Source organism: Salmo salar, chromosome ssa01 (assembly GCF_905237065.1).
Source record: "Salmo salar chromosome ssa01, Ssal_v3.1, whole genome shotgun sequence".
NCBI classification, from domain to species: domain Eukaryota; kingdom Metazoa; phylum Chordata; class Actinopteri; order Salmoniformes; family Salmonidae; genus Salmo; species Salmo salar.
In genome coordinates, this window is record NC_059442.1 from 52,981,757 (window position 1) to 52,994,905 (window position 13,149).

At 50.4% G+C, this 13,149-nt stretch overlaps 1 protein-coding gene across 9 annotated transcripts in view; it reads left to right on the forward strand.

Moving 5' to 3' along the window:
- cpeb3 (cytoplasmic polyadenylation element binding protein 3) overlaps positions 1–13,149 on the forward strand; it is a 78,113-nt gene that overhangs the window by 37,620 nt on the left and 27,344 nt on the right. For 6 of the 9 annotated variants that reach the window (XM_014199958.2, XM_014200004.2, XM_014199977.2 and 3 more), the window contains exons 4-5: positions 8,734–8,790; positions 11,759–11,782. In XM_014199958.2, the coding sequence (XP_014055433.1) occupies positions 8,734–8,790; positions 11,759–11,782 (81 nt within the window). Of the gene's footprint in view, positions 1–2,598; positions 4,451–8,733; positions 8,791–11,758; positions 11,783–13,149 lie in introns of those variants that run through there. The other 3 variants (XM_014199966.2, XM_014200007.2, XM_045719528.1) reach the window with 2 other exon arrangements.

A 13,149-nucleotide genomic window follows, 5' to 3' on the forward strand; every position in this document is an offset into this window, starting at 1 on the left:
GCGAGACTGGAGAGAGAGCGAGGGAGACTGGAGAGAGAGCGAGGGAGACTGGAGAGAGAGCGAGGGAGACTGGAGAGAGAGCGAGGGAGATGGAGAGAGAGCGAGGGAGACTGGAGAGAGAGCGAGGGAGAAGAGCGAGGGAGACTGGAGAGAGAGAGCGAGGGAGACTGAGAGAGAAAGCGAGGGAGACTGTGGAGAGAGAGCGAGGGAGACTAGAGAGAGAGAGCGAGGGAGACTGGAGAGAGAGCGAGGGAGACTGTGGAGAGAGAGCGAGGGAGACTAGAGAGAGAGAGCGAGGGAGACTGGAGAGAGAGCGAGGGAGACTGGAGAGAGAGAGCGAGGGAGACTGGAGAGAGAGAGAGCGAGGGAGACTGGAGAGCGGGCGAGGGAGACTGGAGAGAGGGCGAGGGAGACTGGAGAGAGGGCGAGGGAGACTGGAGAGAGAGCGAGGGAGGCTGGAGAGAGAGAGAGCGGGGGAGACTGGAGAGAGAGAGAGCGGGGGAGACTGGAGAGAGAGAGCGAGGGAGACTGGAGAGAGCGAGGGAGACTGGAGAGAGAGCGAGGGAGACTGGAGAGAGAGCGAGGGAGACTGGAGAGAGAGAGCGAGGGAGACTGGAGAGAGAGAGCGAGGGAGACTGGAGAGAGAGCGAGGGAGACTGGAGAGAGAGAGCGAGGGAGACTGGAGAGAGAGAGCGAGGGAGACTGGGGAGAGAGGGAGAGCGAGGGAGACTGGAGAGAGAGAGAGAGCGAGGGAGACTGGAGAGAGAGCGAGGGAGTAGTGAGAGAGAGCGAGGGAGACTGGAGAGAGAGGGAGGGAGCGAGCGAGCGAGCGAGACTGGAGAGAGAGGGAGGGAGCGAGCGAGCGAGACTGGAGAGAGAGGGAGGGAGGGAGCGAGCGAGCGAGACTGGAGAGAGAGGAGGGAGCGAGCGAGCGAGCGAGACTGGAGAGAGAGGGAGGGAGGGAGCGAGCGAGACTGGAGAGAGAGGGAGGGAGGGAGCGAGCGAGCGAGCGAGGCCGGAGAGAGAGGGAGGGAGCGAGCGAGCGAGCGAGCGAGACTGGAGAGAGAGGGAGGGAGCGAGTGAGCGAGCGAGACTGAGAGAGAGGGAGGGAGGAGCGAGGGAGCGAGGGGGAGCGAGCGAGACTGGAGAGAGAGGGAGGGGAGGGAGCGAGCGAGCGAGACTGGAGAGAGAGGGAGGGAGGGAGCGAGCGAGCGAGACTGAGAGAGAGAGGAGGGAGCGAGCGAGCGAGACTGAGAGAGAGAGGAGCGAGCGAGACTGGAGAGAGAGGGAGCGAGCGAGACTGAGAGAGAGGGAGCGAGCGAGCGAGAGAGAGGGAGCGAGCGAGCGAGAGAGCGAGCGAGAGAGCGAGAGAGAGAGGAGCGAGCGAGAGAGAGAGCGAGCGAGAGAGAGAGGAGCGAGACTGGAGAGAGAGGGAGCGAGCGAGACTGGAGAGAGAGGAGCGAGCGAGCGAGACTGGAGAGAGAGGGAGCGAGCGAGCGAGACTGGAGAGAGAGGGAGCGAGCGAGCGAGCGAGACTGAGAGAGAGAGGGAGCGAGCGAGACTGAGAGAGAGGGGAGCGAGCGAGCGAGACTGGAGAGAGAGGGAGCGAGCGAGACTGGAGAGAGAGGGAGCGAGCGAGCGAGCGAGCAGAGAGGGAGCGAGCGAGCGAGCGAGACTGGAGAGGGAGCGAGCGAGCGAGACTGGAGAGAGAGAGAGGGAGCGAAGCGAGCGAGACTGGAGAGAGAGAGAGGGAGCGAGCGAGCGAGACTGGAGAGAGAGAGAGGGAGCGAGCGAGCGAGCCAGACTGGAGAGAGAGGGAGCGAGCGAGCGAGACAGACTGGAGAGAGAGGGAGCGAGCGAGCGAGACAGACTGGAGAGAGAGGGAGCGAGCGAGACTGGAGAGAGAGGGAGCGAGCGAGCGAGACTGGAGAGAGAGAGCGAGACTGGAGCGAGCGAGCGAGACTGGAGAGAGAGGGAGCGAGCGAGCGAGACTGGAGAGGGAGGGAGCGAGCGAGCGAGACTGGAGAGGGAGGGAGCGAGCGAGCGAGACTGGAGAGGGAGGGAGCGAGCGAGCGAGACTGGAGAGGGAGCGAGCGAGCGAGCGAGCGAGACTGGAGAGGGAGCGAGCGAGCGAGACTGGAGAGGGAGCGAGCGAGCGAGCGAGACTGGAGCGGGAGCGAGCGAGCGAAGCGAGACTGGAGCGGGAGCGAGCGAGCGAGCGAGACTGGAGCGGGAGCGAGCGAGCGAGACTGGAGCGGGAGCGAGCGAGCGAGCGAGACTGGAGCGGGAGCGAGCGAGCGAGCGAGACTGGAGAGGGAGCGAGCGAGCGAGCGAGACTGGAGAGGGAGCGAGCGAGCGAGCGAGACTGGAGAGCGAGGGAGCGAGCGAGCGAGACTGGAGCGGGAGCGAGCGAGCGAGCGAGACTGGAGAGGGAGCGAGCGAGCGAGCGAGACTGGAGAGGGAGCGAGCGAGCGAGACTGGAGAGGGGAGCGAGCGAGCGAGCGAGACTGGAGAGGGAGGGAGCGAGCGAGCGAGACTGGAGAGGGAGGGAGCGAGCGAGCGAGACTGGAGAGAGAGGGAGCGAGCGAGCGAGACTGGAGAGAGAGGGAGCGAGGGAGACTGGAGAGAGAGAGCGAGAGAGCGAGTGGAAGGCTGAGTCCCAGCCAGATGGTTCAACATTCATGCCCCATCACTGTTTACTCCCAGTCTTCGTGTCAACAGCGTGGGCTGCCTTCAGAGAGGCGTGCTGCCACTAGCCCTGTCTCAGAGCAGGTCTTCCCTGTTGGTGTCCCCCTCCTTTGGCTCTATTGGCTGAGGCTGCCCATAGCGCTGGTCTAATACAGCAAGGCACAGGACAGCTAGCTTGGTCCTAGATCTTTTTGTGCTGTCTTGCCAACGGTCATTGACACTGATCAGAGAAGTTAGCAAGATGGCACAAACTGATCTGGGACCAGGCTAAAGGACAGCCACCGAGGTCTATATCCTTTTCCTTTGTTATTATTTCAAAGTGAGGAAGAATTGTGCCCCCCCCCCAATCTAAACTATCATGCTGACAATAGTAGTGTTCTTTCAAATACTTTTCTCTCATACCTAGCATTTTGTACCCCGACCATTGTGTTGTTTGGGATTCCAATCATGTGTGAGAATGAGAGAGGAGGCCGGGTGATTATGAGAATGGGCGGGGGGGGGGTTGGACAGAGGGTGTGAATGTGAACCCCTCTCTTCCTGACCATGACGGTGAGAATGGCGAGACTATAGTGTTGACTGTGAGTGTTTGAAGAGGAGTCAGCCCAGAGAGAGGGAATGGGAGGGGGATTGACTGTTACTCCATTCTTGTGATCCTCTTTAACTCCTGAATGCTGATGAATCAGATCGGAATGGCACGCACGGGGAATTTACACTCTGTTTTCAAAGGGAGGGGTGCCGGGCTGGGATATCGTGAACAAACGGGTCCTTTTTTTCTTGTTGTTGCTCCACACTGGAGCGCATGAAGTGAGTCCCGAAATTGGGTCAGCTTAGCTCACGTGTGGAGAGTCAGTAGTTAGGCTTTCCCCCGCGCCACGGTTCCTCCGCTCGGCCTGGAAAAACACCAGGAGTCTGAGCCTGGCAACAGACTGCAAGCCACCACGCTGTGGTTATGGCACACACAGTCCTCCTCACACACAAACACACATTCTGATTACTCTGACACGGGAGGAACTGCTCCGTAGACGTACGTGTGTGTGTGTGTGTGTGTGTGTGTGTGTTACTGCCACATGCAAATCAGGCACTATTCAAAGCACTCATGTCAGTACGCTGAACACACACACACACACACAATCTGCTCAGCAGGTCTGCCTCACATGATCTTACAAACGTGACTGTATGCCTTAGCTACAAACAAATTCCGTTGTCGCTTTTAGAAATGGGCTGTTGTGCGTTTAGCGTTTTTATTGAGGGACGTTTGAATTAACGTGCATTTCGTCAGTGTGCAGAGACGTGTAGCCTCTTGCTTCTATGCAGACCTTGTTGATCAGTAGGCTAATAAGTCCGCAAACGGTTTGTTTGTCATCTGTGGACTCCACTGGTTTAGCCAAAACGAGCTAAAAAAGAGTCAATGCCGTCACACACTCCTATTGAATAAACGTTCAGTTGAATAGGTCCAAGTCATCTTCATTTACCCAGTTCATCAAGAGACGTACCACTCAAATAAAGTATTATCGTTGTGTTATGTAGTTAGATTGGTCAAAACAAAAGTCACATTTATTGTTTGCAATGGCCTAAAATATCGGCCGTCCGCCTCCTTGACCCCCCAAAAAAATCGGTGTTGGCGTCGGCCCTAAAAAAAAATCTATATTGGTCGTTCTCTACCTTCCAGCGCTACCGCTGTCCGGACAACAGCCAGAGTGTGGTCAAGACATCTGCTGCAACATCTTTAGTGTGTCAGCTCTGCTGCACCTGGGAGCTGAAGGTATGGCAACCGCACTCCCAACAGTCATGTACGCTTAAACATACACTACACCACCAAATGTAGGTGGACACCTGCTCGTGGAGCATCTCATTCCAAAATCATGGGCATTAATGGACTTGGTCCCCTCTTTACTGCTATAACAGCCTCCACTCTCCTGGGAAGACTTTCCACTAGTCTTCTAACTGTAAATACTCATCTCAACTAGTTTAAAGGCCCAGTGCCGTCAAGAACGTGATTTTCCTGTGTTTTTATATTTCTTATATATGTATATTTCTACGCTGATGTTGGAATGATACTTTGAAATGATGATAATGCCATTTCAGTATATATTTCAGCCTGTTTTTGTTGGATTGAGTTTTGGCCTGCCGGGTGACATCACCAAACCAATAACGGAGAGGGTTGAGTACAGATCCACTGAGCAGTGGTGTTTGTTGATTTTTAAAGGTCAATATGGGAGTCAAGGGTCAGGTTTTATCAGGAGGGAAGCTACAACTTCAGAGTTAACAGATGGGGTAAGATAATGAAGGGGAAAGGGCAGTGAATGCTGTTTCGTTTGGGTCAGAGAGATGTCACAGCAGCCTGACCCTGAGGTAAAAGGGCGTTGAAAGGTCACCCAGACAATCAGGCCCTTTTTTTGGCCTGGCTGACCGATTTTAAAACTGAGCTTGACCTAGTCCAGAAAAATAAAGGCTAACTCAAATGTGCACCTTCAATCATTTGAAGGTGCCGTCATTGTAAATAAGAATTTGTTCTTAACTGACTTTCCTAGTTAAATGAAAATAAAACATTTGCTCAAATCGCCGACACCAAGAACATTCTGCACTTTCAACAGTCATTGTCGGGAGATGAGGTTAGAATACTTTCTAAGCTTTGTTGGCAGTGGTAAAGGTTAGACACACACACACACACACACACACACACACACACACACACACACACACACACACACACACACACACACACCCTCTAGCTCCATTAGCTTAGTTAAGCCTTTGTCCATCCAGCCTCTACCAGCAGTAGTTGATGAGATGAGCTTTGATGAAAAACAGTCTTATAGTCTTATTCTGTTGGCCTTTCTTTTGAGTGTATTCTTGATTTGTTTTTTTTTTGTAGAGAAAGATGTCTCTTTCTGTTCCGGAAACATCTCGGGTAAATAAAGCTGACATTTGTCCTTTGTGGTTTTCAGACAGTAGGGGAGTTGCTTTTCATTGCCAGTAGCCTGAGTGTGAGACCTCATCCTCTAGTCTCAAGGTGTTTTTGTCGGCTGGGTTAACATTTCCACACCTCCCCGTTGACTTGCCAGTCCTCCCCGTAACTGCTGCTCTGGCTTTTTCCAAAGGCAGTTATTGAGGAGCTTTAATATGTTTTTTAATGTGGAACAGAGGTTGAAAAACGTGGCTGAGGTAGAGTCAGAGAGAATTCCAGGTGTGAAGCAATGGCTGATGAGCACCTCATGGAATCTAGAGGAAGGTTAACCCTTTAGGAGCATAATATGCTGTACAATGCTTCTCTAAATGCAGCCCAATGAAAACCAGTCCATTTAGGCTAAACCAAACACACCTAGCCTTTCCTAAGAGCTAGTCTGGGGAAGTTTCAGCGTAAACATCAGCGGTGGTTTGGAGAGATGAAGACGCTAGTCTATTACTCTGTCCAGTTAACCAGTACTCCTCAGCCCAATGTTATGTAGTTGCAACCCAATAAGGTCATTGTTCATCAGAAGTACCGGGACTGGGGACTTACTGGCTTTGTTCTGAAGGAAGTGAATGGCATGCATTTCCAGAACCCCCCCGCCCAAGCCCTCGGTGAGGAAATGTCACCAGCCCAGCGCCCTGAGGCCACGCCACTGAGCTGCCCTGAGGCCACGCCACTGAGCTGCCCTGAGGCCACGCCACTGCGCTGCCCTGAGGCCACGCCACTGAGCTGGGGAAGCAGATGGCACAGGCCCAGAGCTATTTTAGGGCTTTTGGGAGCGACTGTCCATTTTGTCACCACTAGAATGCCTGGGAGGTATTTATTAGGCACCAAACGGAAGATAACAGACAAACGGGGATGGAGTACCTGAACGTTTCCAATAAGAAACTGTCATTTTATCCTACCGTAACAAAACATTTTGCTACGGTGTTCCCTAATGAATACAACCCTGGTTTAGGTAGGACCACCATGGACCCCGGCTATTTAAGAGGCAAAATGGAGGCATCACATCGCTCTCCTCCCAGTGCAGTTAGAGCTAGGGGACTGGATATATATTCCGTGTTGGCTGAGACCTAACACTCCAGTAATGCTGTGAACATTTGTCAGTTGTACTGTACATTGTGAAAAGGTTTGCAAATCCATAATATTGTACCTGAAGACATGGCACATTGTGGTTCCTATTGAGTGTCTCGCCACATTTCAAACCAAACCACACATTGTATTGTAGAGTATGAGTCAGGGATGTTGTTATACCAAGTCGCTATCTTCCATCTGACATGGTTTACCGTTTGGGAGAAAGAATGTGGCTTTGTCCTCTGGCCTACTGAGTCCGACTATATCGATTTAGAATATTTTTTTGCCAACCTTTTTGACAAGTAACACAACATGCTCGCTCAGGCGCGTCACAATACGGTGATGCTGGCACAGCCAATAAGATTTCTTCACTCGAGATAGCCAAAACATGCTCTCATTCAGTTAGAAATAGCAGTAGGGGAGAGGGAGAGGGTGAAAATTGACTCGGTGTGTGTGTGTGCGTGCACACACTCGCTCTTTTACAGGATTGACTATGCAAAGGATTGCCATATAAGCCCCTCTGTTCTCATGCAGGATTATGACTCGTTGAGAACTGTGAGGAAATCCACATTCGCTCTCATCTGTTGATCTGTTGGATGGGCTGCACTGTCTCCTCCCCCTCTCTCTTGTTTTCACCCAGAGATCACTCCAAGTTTCACCGCCTAGGAGGAGGACTGGGCCATATTTATTAAGCACTAAACGGAAGAATACGGACTGAAAACGAAAGGAACTATACCTCAACTGGTCCAATAAGAAACGCACATTTTCGCTTTCCGTCTCTGAGCGGTTTGCTACTTTCTGCCCTAATGTGTACGACCCTGGTCTAAACTGTTGAAACGCTTTTAGCTGTCTGCTTCGGCTTAGTTTTGAAACTTTTTGACGTGTTGTTTGCGCCGTTCCAGCTTGCAACACGGCTGCCCAGTCTCTCTCAGGTTTCTCTCTATATATAGACACCCTCTCGGTAAACCAAGATGTCTACCCCTGCCATTACCCTTTGCTTTGTAGACATACTGTACAGACTAAGTGCAGATGTTTAGCACTGTGTTGAAACATGTTGCCCTGTTGGAGCCAACACGTTCGTATGCACGTTTTCTGTTGGGTAATGGATGTAGAAATATCTGCCATTTAGAGGCATGGTTGACTTGCTGCACCATTTCTTTCCTTATATGAACTCCCAAACTCTGTCCATGGCAGCGTTTTGCTGCTCATGTGTTTGCAAACCAGCCAGTAGTTTAGTGTTGTTGAAAGGAAGGACTGTGGAATCGAAAGTGTCACTTAAAAAATGGATGCTCATTTGTCTTTGGCTACGGTGACTCATAACTCAACTGTTCACTATGAAACATTCTGCACTGTGTGCTTTTATTGTGGCCTTGACAGGTGCCATTTTACTCCTTCTCTTGTTTCATGGAAGTCGTGTCATCATGACGTACCCAGGGTGCATCAGTGATCAACTTTCTTATTTGCTGCTTGAGATGAGCTTGGCCGTGTGTGTGTGTATGGAAGAGACCGAGCCAGAAGGAGGGAGATGTACTACAGTTTGTACCAGGAAGTCCTTTCCCTGGTTGGTGTGGAGGATGTCTGGGCATGTCCACACCACACTCTTGTCACCAGAGCAGAACGCATGCTCTTTCGCATTCTTTGTGTTGGACTGTCCGTTGTTTGTGTGTGAGAGATGCGACACAGGAGAAGCGAGAGAATTGAATGACTGTTTTCCATAGCCCAGCCAAAATCTTTATGCTGTTTATCACACACGTTTGCCCTGGTTTGGTTTCTCAACGACGCAACCTTTTTATTTTCTGTGGGCGTCTTTTTACCAGGTTATGTCGACAGTATAACGTGTACTTTAGCATGTAACGTTGTATGCGACATATGTTGTCCCCTCAGAACATTCACCTAAGTTCTGGGTTTCGTGTCAGCGTTCCCATGTTTTGTGCTGACACGGAACGTGGTGAGTGTTTTGTTGCGTATGAGATGCTGTTATGTAGGGTTATAACCTGTCATCTCTTGTTTCTCTCCAGGACGCATGGGTCTGAACTTTCATCACCCCGGAGCAGATCACATCATGCCGTTGAACAGTGAGTAGCATTTCGAAACGTACACAATCCTTATCCCTCCATGTTACTATGTTATTATGGGTGTGTGTGTTTTTGCTTTAATTGTGGCCACTTAAGTGGTGCCATTGTGTTGCTTCTCTAGTTCATGGAAACGAACGACAGAAACCTATTCAGAAGTAGTGTGATCTTAACGCACCTATGCAGGATGACTCGGGATATTCCCTTGCTGCTAGGGTTGGGGCGAGGATCACCACAGGGCCCATACCCATACCGATGCTAATCCCACCTCGCACCCCTTTTCAACTGTTACCCTCGGACACCATAAACCCAGGGTGGACCCCTCTCTCAGCGCAGAGCAGGGAGGAACCACTGTCAAATACCGTCTGTAAGCCTAGACCCCCACCCCCGTACCACCTAGCAGATGGCAAACAGCCCACATGGTACGACCTGCCCGCGTCGTACCATGTGGAAGAGATCACAGGGTTTGGTCCACACAGGCTCGAGGTGAGGCCGGCAGCAAGAGTTTTTCAATTTTCCTTCTCCAAGAGAGAGAAAAAAATCCTCATATTTCAGAAATGTCAGAAAATCAATTTTTCTCCCTCTGTTCAGTTTTTAGACAGTGAGTTGTCAAAAGGCTCTTTCTTTCAGCCTTGCCAATTTCATTGACAGGAGAGAGGATTGGGGTGTCCATGGTGACTGGTGGAGCTCAGCTCAAAACATCTGGGAGTGTTAGTCGAGTCCTGGGTCATGTTCATTAGGCACCCATCGAGAGAAAACAGACTGAAACAGGGAGGGACTACCTCTAACCCAGTGTGATTTGAATCAGGTGTAGGGCTAAGGCAAAAACTAAACGCTTTTCCATTACAAAGCATTTTCGGTTGTGTGGCCTTATGAACACAACCCTGGTTCTCCTAACTTGCCTGGTTGGGGATGCCAGCGGGGAAGCAGTGAGAAAAGAACGGAGAAGAGGATGAATGGAAAGGGAGAAGATATCCAACAAGGCTTATAGTAACTCATTTTACTGCTGTCACAGCTTGACAACACTGTGCCGTCTGTGTTCTCTCCAACTTGTTCTTTTCATCATCAGTCCTTTGGGAAACACGTTTCAAATCGATGTTAAACTGCTCTTCTGCAGGGTTTAACTTCGTCTCAGATCTGCATGGAGCTCTGGCGTCTGTCAGAATTGGCGCTCGCTGCTGTAGTCTGCCGTGTTTAGACAGCAAGGCTTTGGATGTGAAGAAAGCGGGTTTAACGTTAATCTACTCTTCATTTCTCGCCATTGTTTTGCCTAGACTACAGAGAATGGGTTTCCAAACGATTTCTACATCTACCCACTGCTTTTGTGGCTTAGCTGAAGGATGAGAAGTGAGACACCCAACGTGGATTTATGGATAAAGCAGGGCAGGTCTGTGAATCGATCAAGAAGCTAGCAGGCGTTTTCTAGTACCGCTCCTCCCCGGGAGATATTCTCCGTCCTTCCTTCTAAGTCTCCTCTCTCTGACACTCTTATTTCTGAGTCTGTGCCTACTCCTGCCGTTCCCTCCCTCTCATCCTCCCCCTCGTCTTATTCTCCCTCACCGGGGTGACGGTCGCAGACACAGTTTCCCAACACCACTTACTAGTCTACACTAGATCAGTGGGTTCCACTCTTCCACCTTCTTCCCTTTGTTGCTAGGTGCCTTTTGTCTCTCCCCAAGGCCCGTACAGTGGAAGAATAATGCGGAGAACATTGGTCTGAACAACTCTGCTCTGTGGTGAGAAGAGACCGAGTTTTAATGAAAACCCAGTGAGAGAAGAGGTCTGGATGCAATGTTTCTGTCAAGAGCGAGGGAGGGGGGCCGTGGGGGGGGGGGGGTCACACAATGGCACCGTCACAATGGACACCCCCATATTGGTTTTTAGGAGAAGACTTTGTTCTCTGTGACATTTGACTGTGAGAAGGTCTGTTTAGGGATGCATTACTCACCCCCCACCCCCCACCCACACACTGTCTACTGGCATTAACGTTATAGACTCTTAATACCTCAGTCTGCCTTGTTTGCCTTCCGTCTGCTTTTGTCTCAGGCACAACAAGGCTTCTATTCAGCCGTGTTGGGTGCGTTTTTAAAGACGGTTAAGAAAGGTCACGTGTGAAAACACACACACCCCAAACAATACATTTTGTTTCGTTTTTTTTTTTCATGTTAGTGCTTTGCTACCGTATTTCCTGAGCTCTAGCTAATTCTCCAAAAGGTTTATTGTGAGAGCTCACGCACACGCTAACTAATGAAATGGAGAGAAAGGGCAACGACGTCTCATCGCTGCCTGCTGTACCTTTTGGGCCTGTTCACTAGATTGCGATCTCCCAGCCAACCCGATCACCTGGTAGGGCAGTCCTCCTCTCTCTCTCGTTTTCTGTCTGGACTCTGAGACTCAGGCTGTCTCCTCCATGGCTCCATCCAGGGCAGCTGTGAGTGGAAATTTCCCCACTGGATAAACACTAACGTTTCACTGGTTCGTGGTAATGACTAACGACACCTGTCTGTCTCTGCGTGCCGCTTTATCCCTCACATTCATGAATATTCACGCTGGGGAGAAATTAGAGCAAAACGTGAGCTTAGGTAGTAGTCCGTGTTTATTGCCTGAGATTTATAAACTGGGTTATAGGGTCTCGTTATTTCAGGTGACTATTTCAGAGTAGTTAGGCCTATTATAACCTCGCCCATCATCCTCTAGTCTAGTCTAGCCCGGCTCAGGTACAGTAGGTGCAGCAGGTTTCCTGTGGGATACTGCCAGCCAACCCATAATGATTCCTTGTCTACCTCCATCGCTGATGATTAGGTGTGGCTGTCTGCGTCTGTGGTGTCACTGTTGCCTTGGTGATGATCTGCCTGGTTGTCTTCCCACGAAACCCATGTCTCTGTCTGTCTCTCTCCCTCTCCTTTCCATACCCCTCTGTCTCTCTCTCTCTCTCTCTCCCCCCCCTCCCTCTTCCGCTGTTCACAAGCAGCCAGGAGCTATGGCCGCAGAAGAGGTAACGTGTGGAGTTGTACTTTGTTTCTGCTTGCCAAAATGAACGGGAGGCACGAGCGCAATTGCTTGGCTCTCTCTCCGTACGGGCGTCTCTCTCTCTCTCTCTCCAAGGCTACCGGGTTCTAGTGGAATGTCACATAATCTGCCTCCATCTGTGCCGTGATTGGATGAAATCCTATTCATTTATACACTTTTTTGAAATTGTTATTTTTATTTTTAAACGACATGTAATTATGTCGAGGAGAGGCGGATCATTTAGTGTCTTGAACGTTTTTTTTTTATTCCATTTTGCTTAATGCAACTTTGGTTTTCTCTTTAATATTCTGAGTCATTGTGCTACTCCTGTGTATCGCTATAGGCAACTGTATTGGCTGCTGCTTGTGGATTATTAATGAATTCTCAAGTATAGACCCTCCATATATTATGGACAGTTCCAGAGCGAGTCCATTTGGATTTGGGCCAAACTGTTTAAGTCTAGACCATAAAAACATTGAGAAAGTACACTGACTCAAACTGTTTATGTCCTGAATGGCTGAAATGGGTGCTGCGGACATACTCTTCTCAGATTTTTTTGGAGTGTTCAACTAATTCATAACTTTACTCGGTGAGGAACCCCGGTAACATATGCAACGTTGTTGCAATGCTTGCATTTATTCTGTGTCTAAGAATTGTAGTACTTTTTTAAGTCTGGCTGTTGGCAGTACATTCGTCCACATGTTGACGGAGCATATGACTCAGCGATCAGCAAATCGGGCGGTTGTCATCTTCAAGTCAGCACAGCTAATAAAGGGGGAGTCCTCCATCGCCACATACCACTCTTGTGCGCTTACATAGAAAGAGACTATAGCCGTGTACCTGTTAGCATGGTAAATACAACTCTATTTAAAGTAGCCTACGCATATCCGAGGCTTTAGACACTGCCTGCAGCACCTCTCAGTCAGTACCATGGAATTAGAACAGAGAAAATAGCAAAATAATATGATCTCTATTCTATGTGCTCACATTTGTAATAGGTAATCAACTGCTGTGGTAAATGCTCTCCACCCCTCCTGCACCCTCCACCCCTTGTTCCTATGGCCCGCAGGAACAAGGGCTCATCTGGTGTAAGAAGGCTATGAAGGCCCTGTGCTGGTTTGTAATTGGACTGAACCGGATCGGCTCGAGGGTGGAGGAGGGCAGGCAGGCAGGCCCACAATGTTTTGAAGAATGAGAGCTCATGAAGCAGCATGATGGTGCTTTGACCTTCCTCTCTAAGGAGGCTATTGTTACCGGTTTTAATAACATATTTCTCTCCCTTTCTTTTCGTGTCCTCCCTGTCTTCTCCTCTTCCGTTCTGTGCCCTTCTATTTTCCCTCTTTCTTCTGCCTG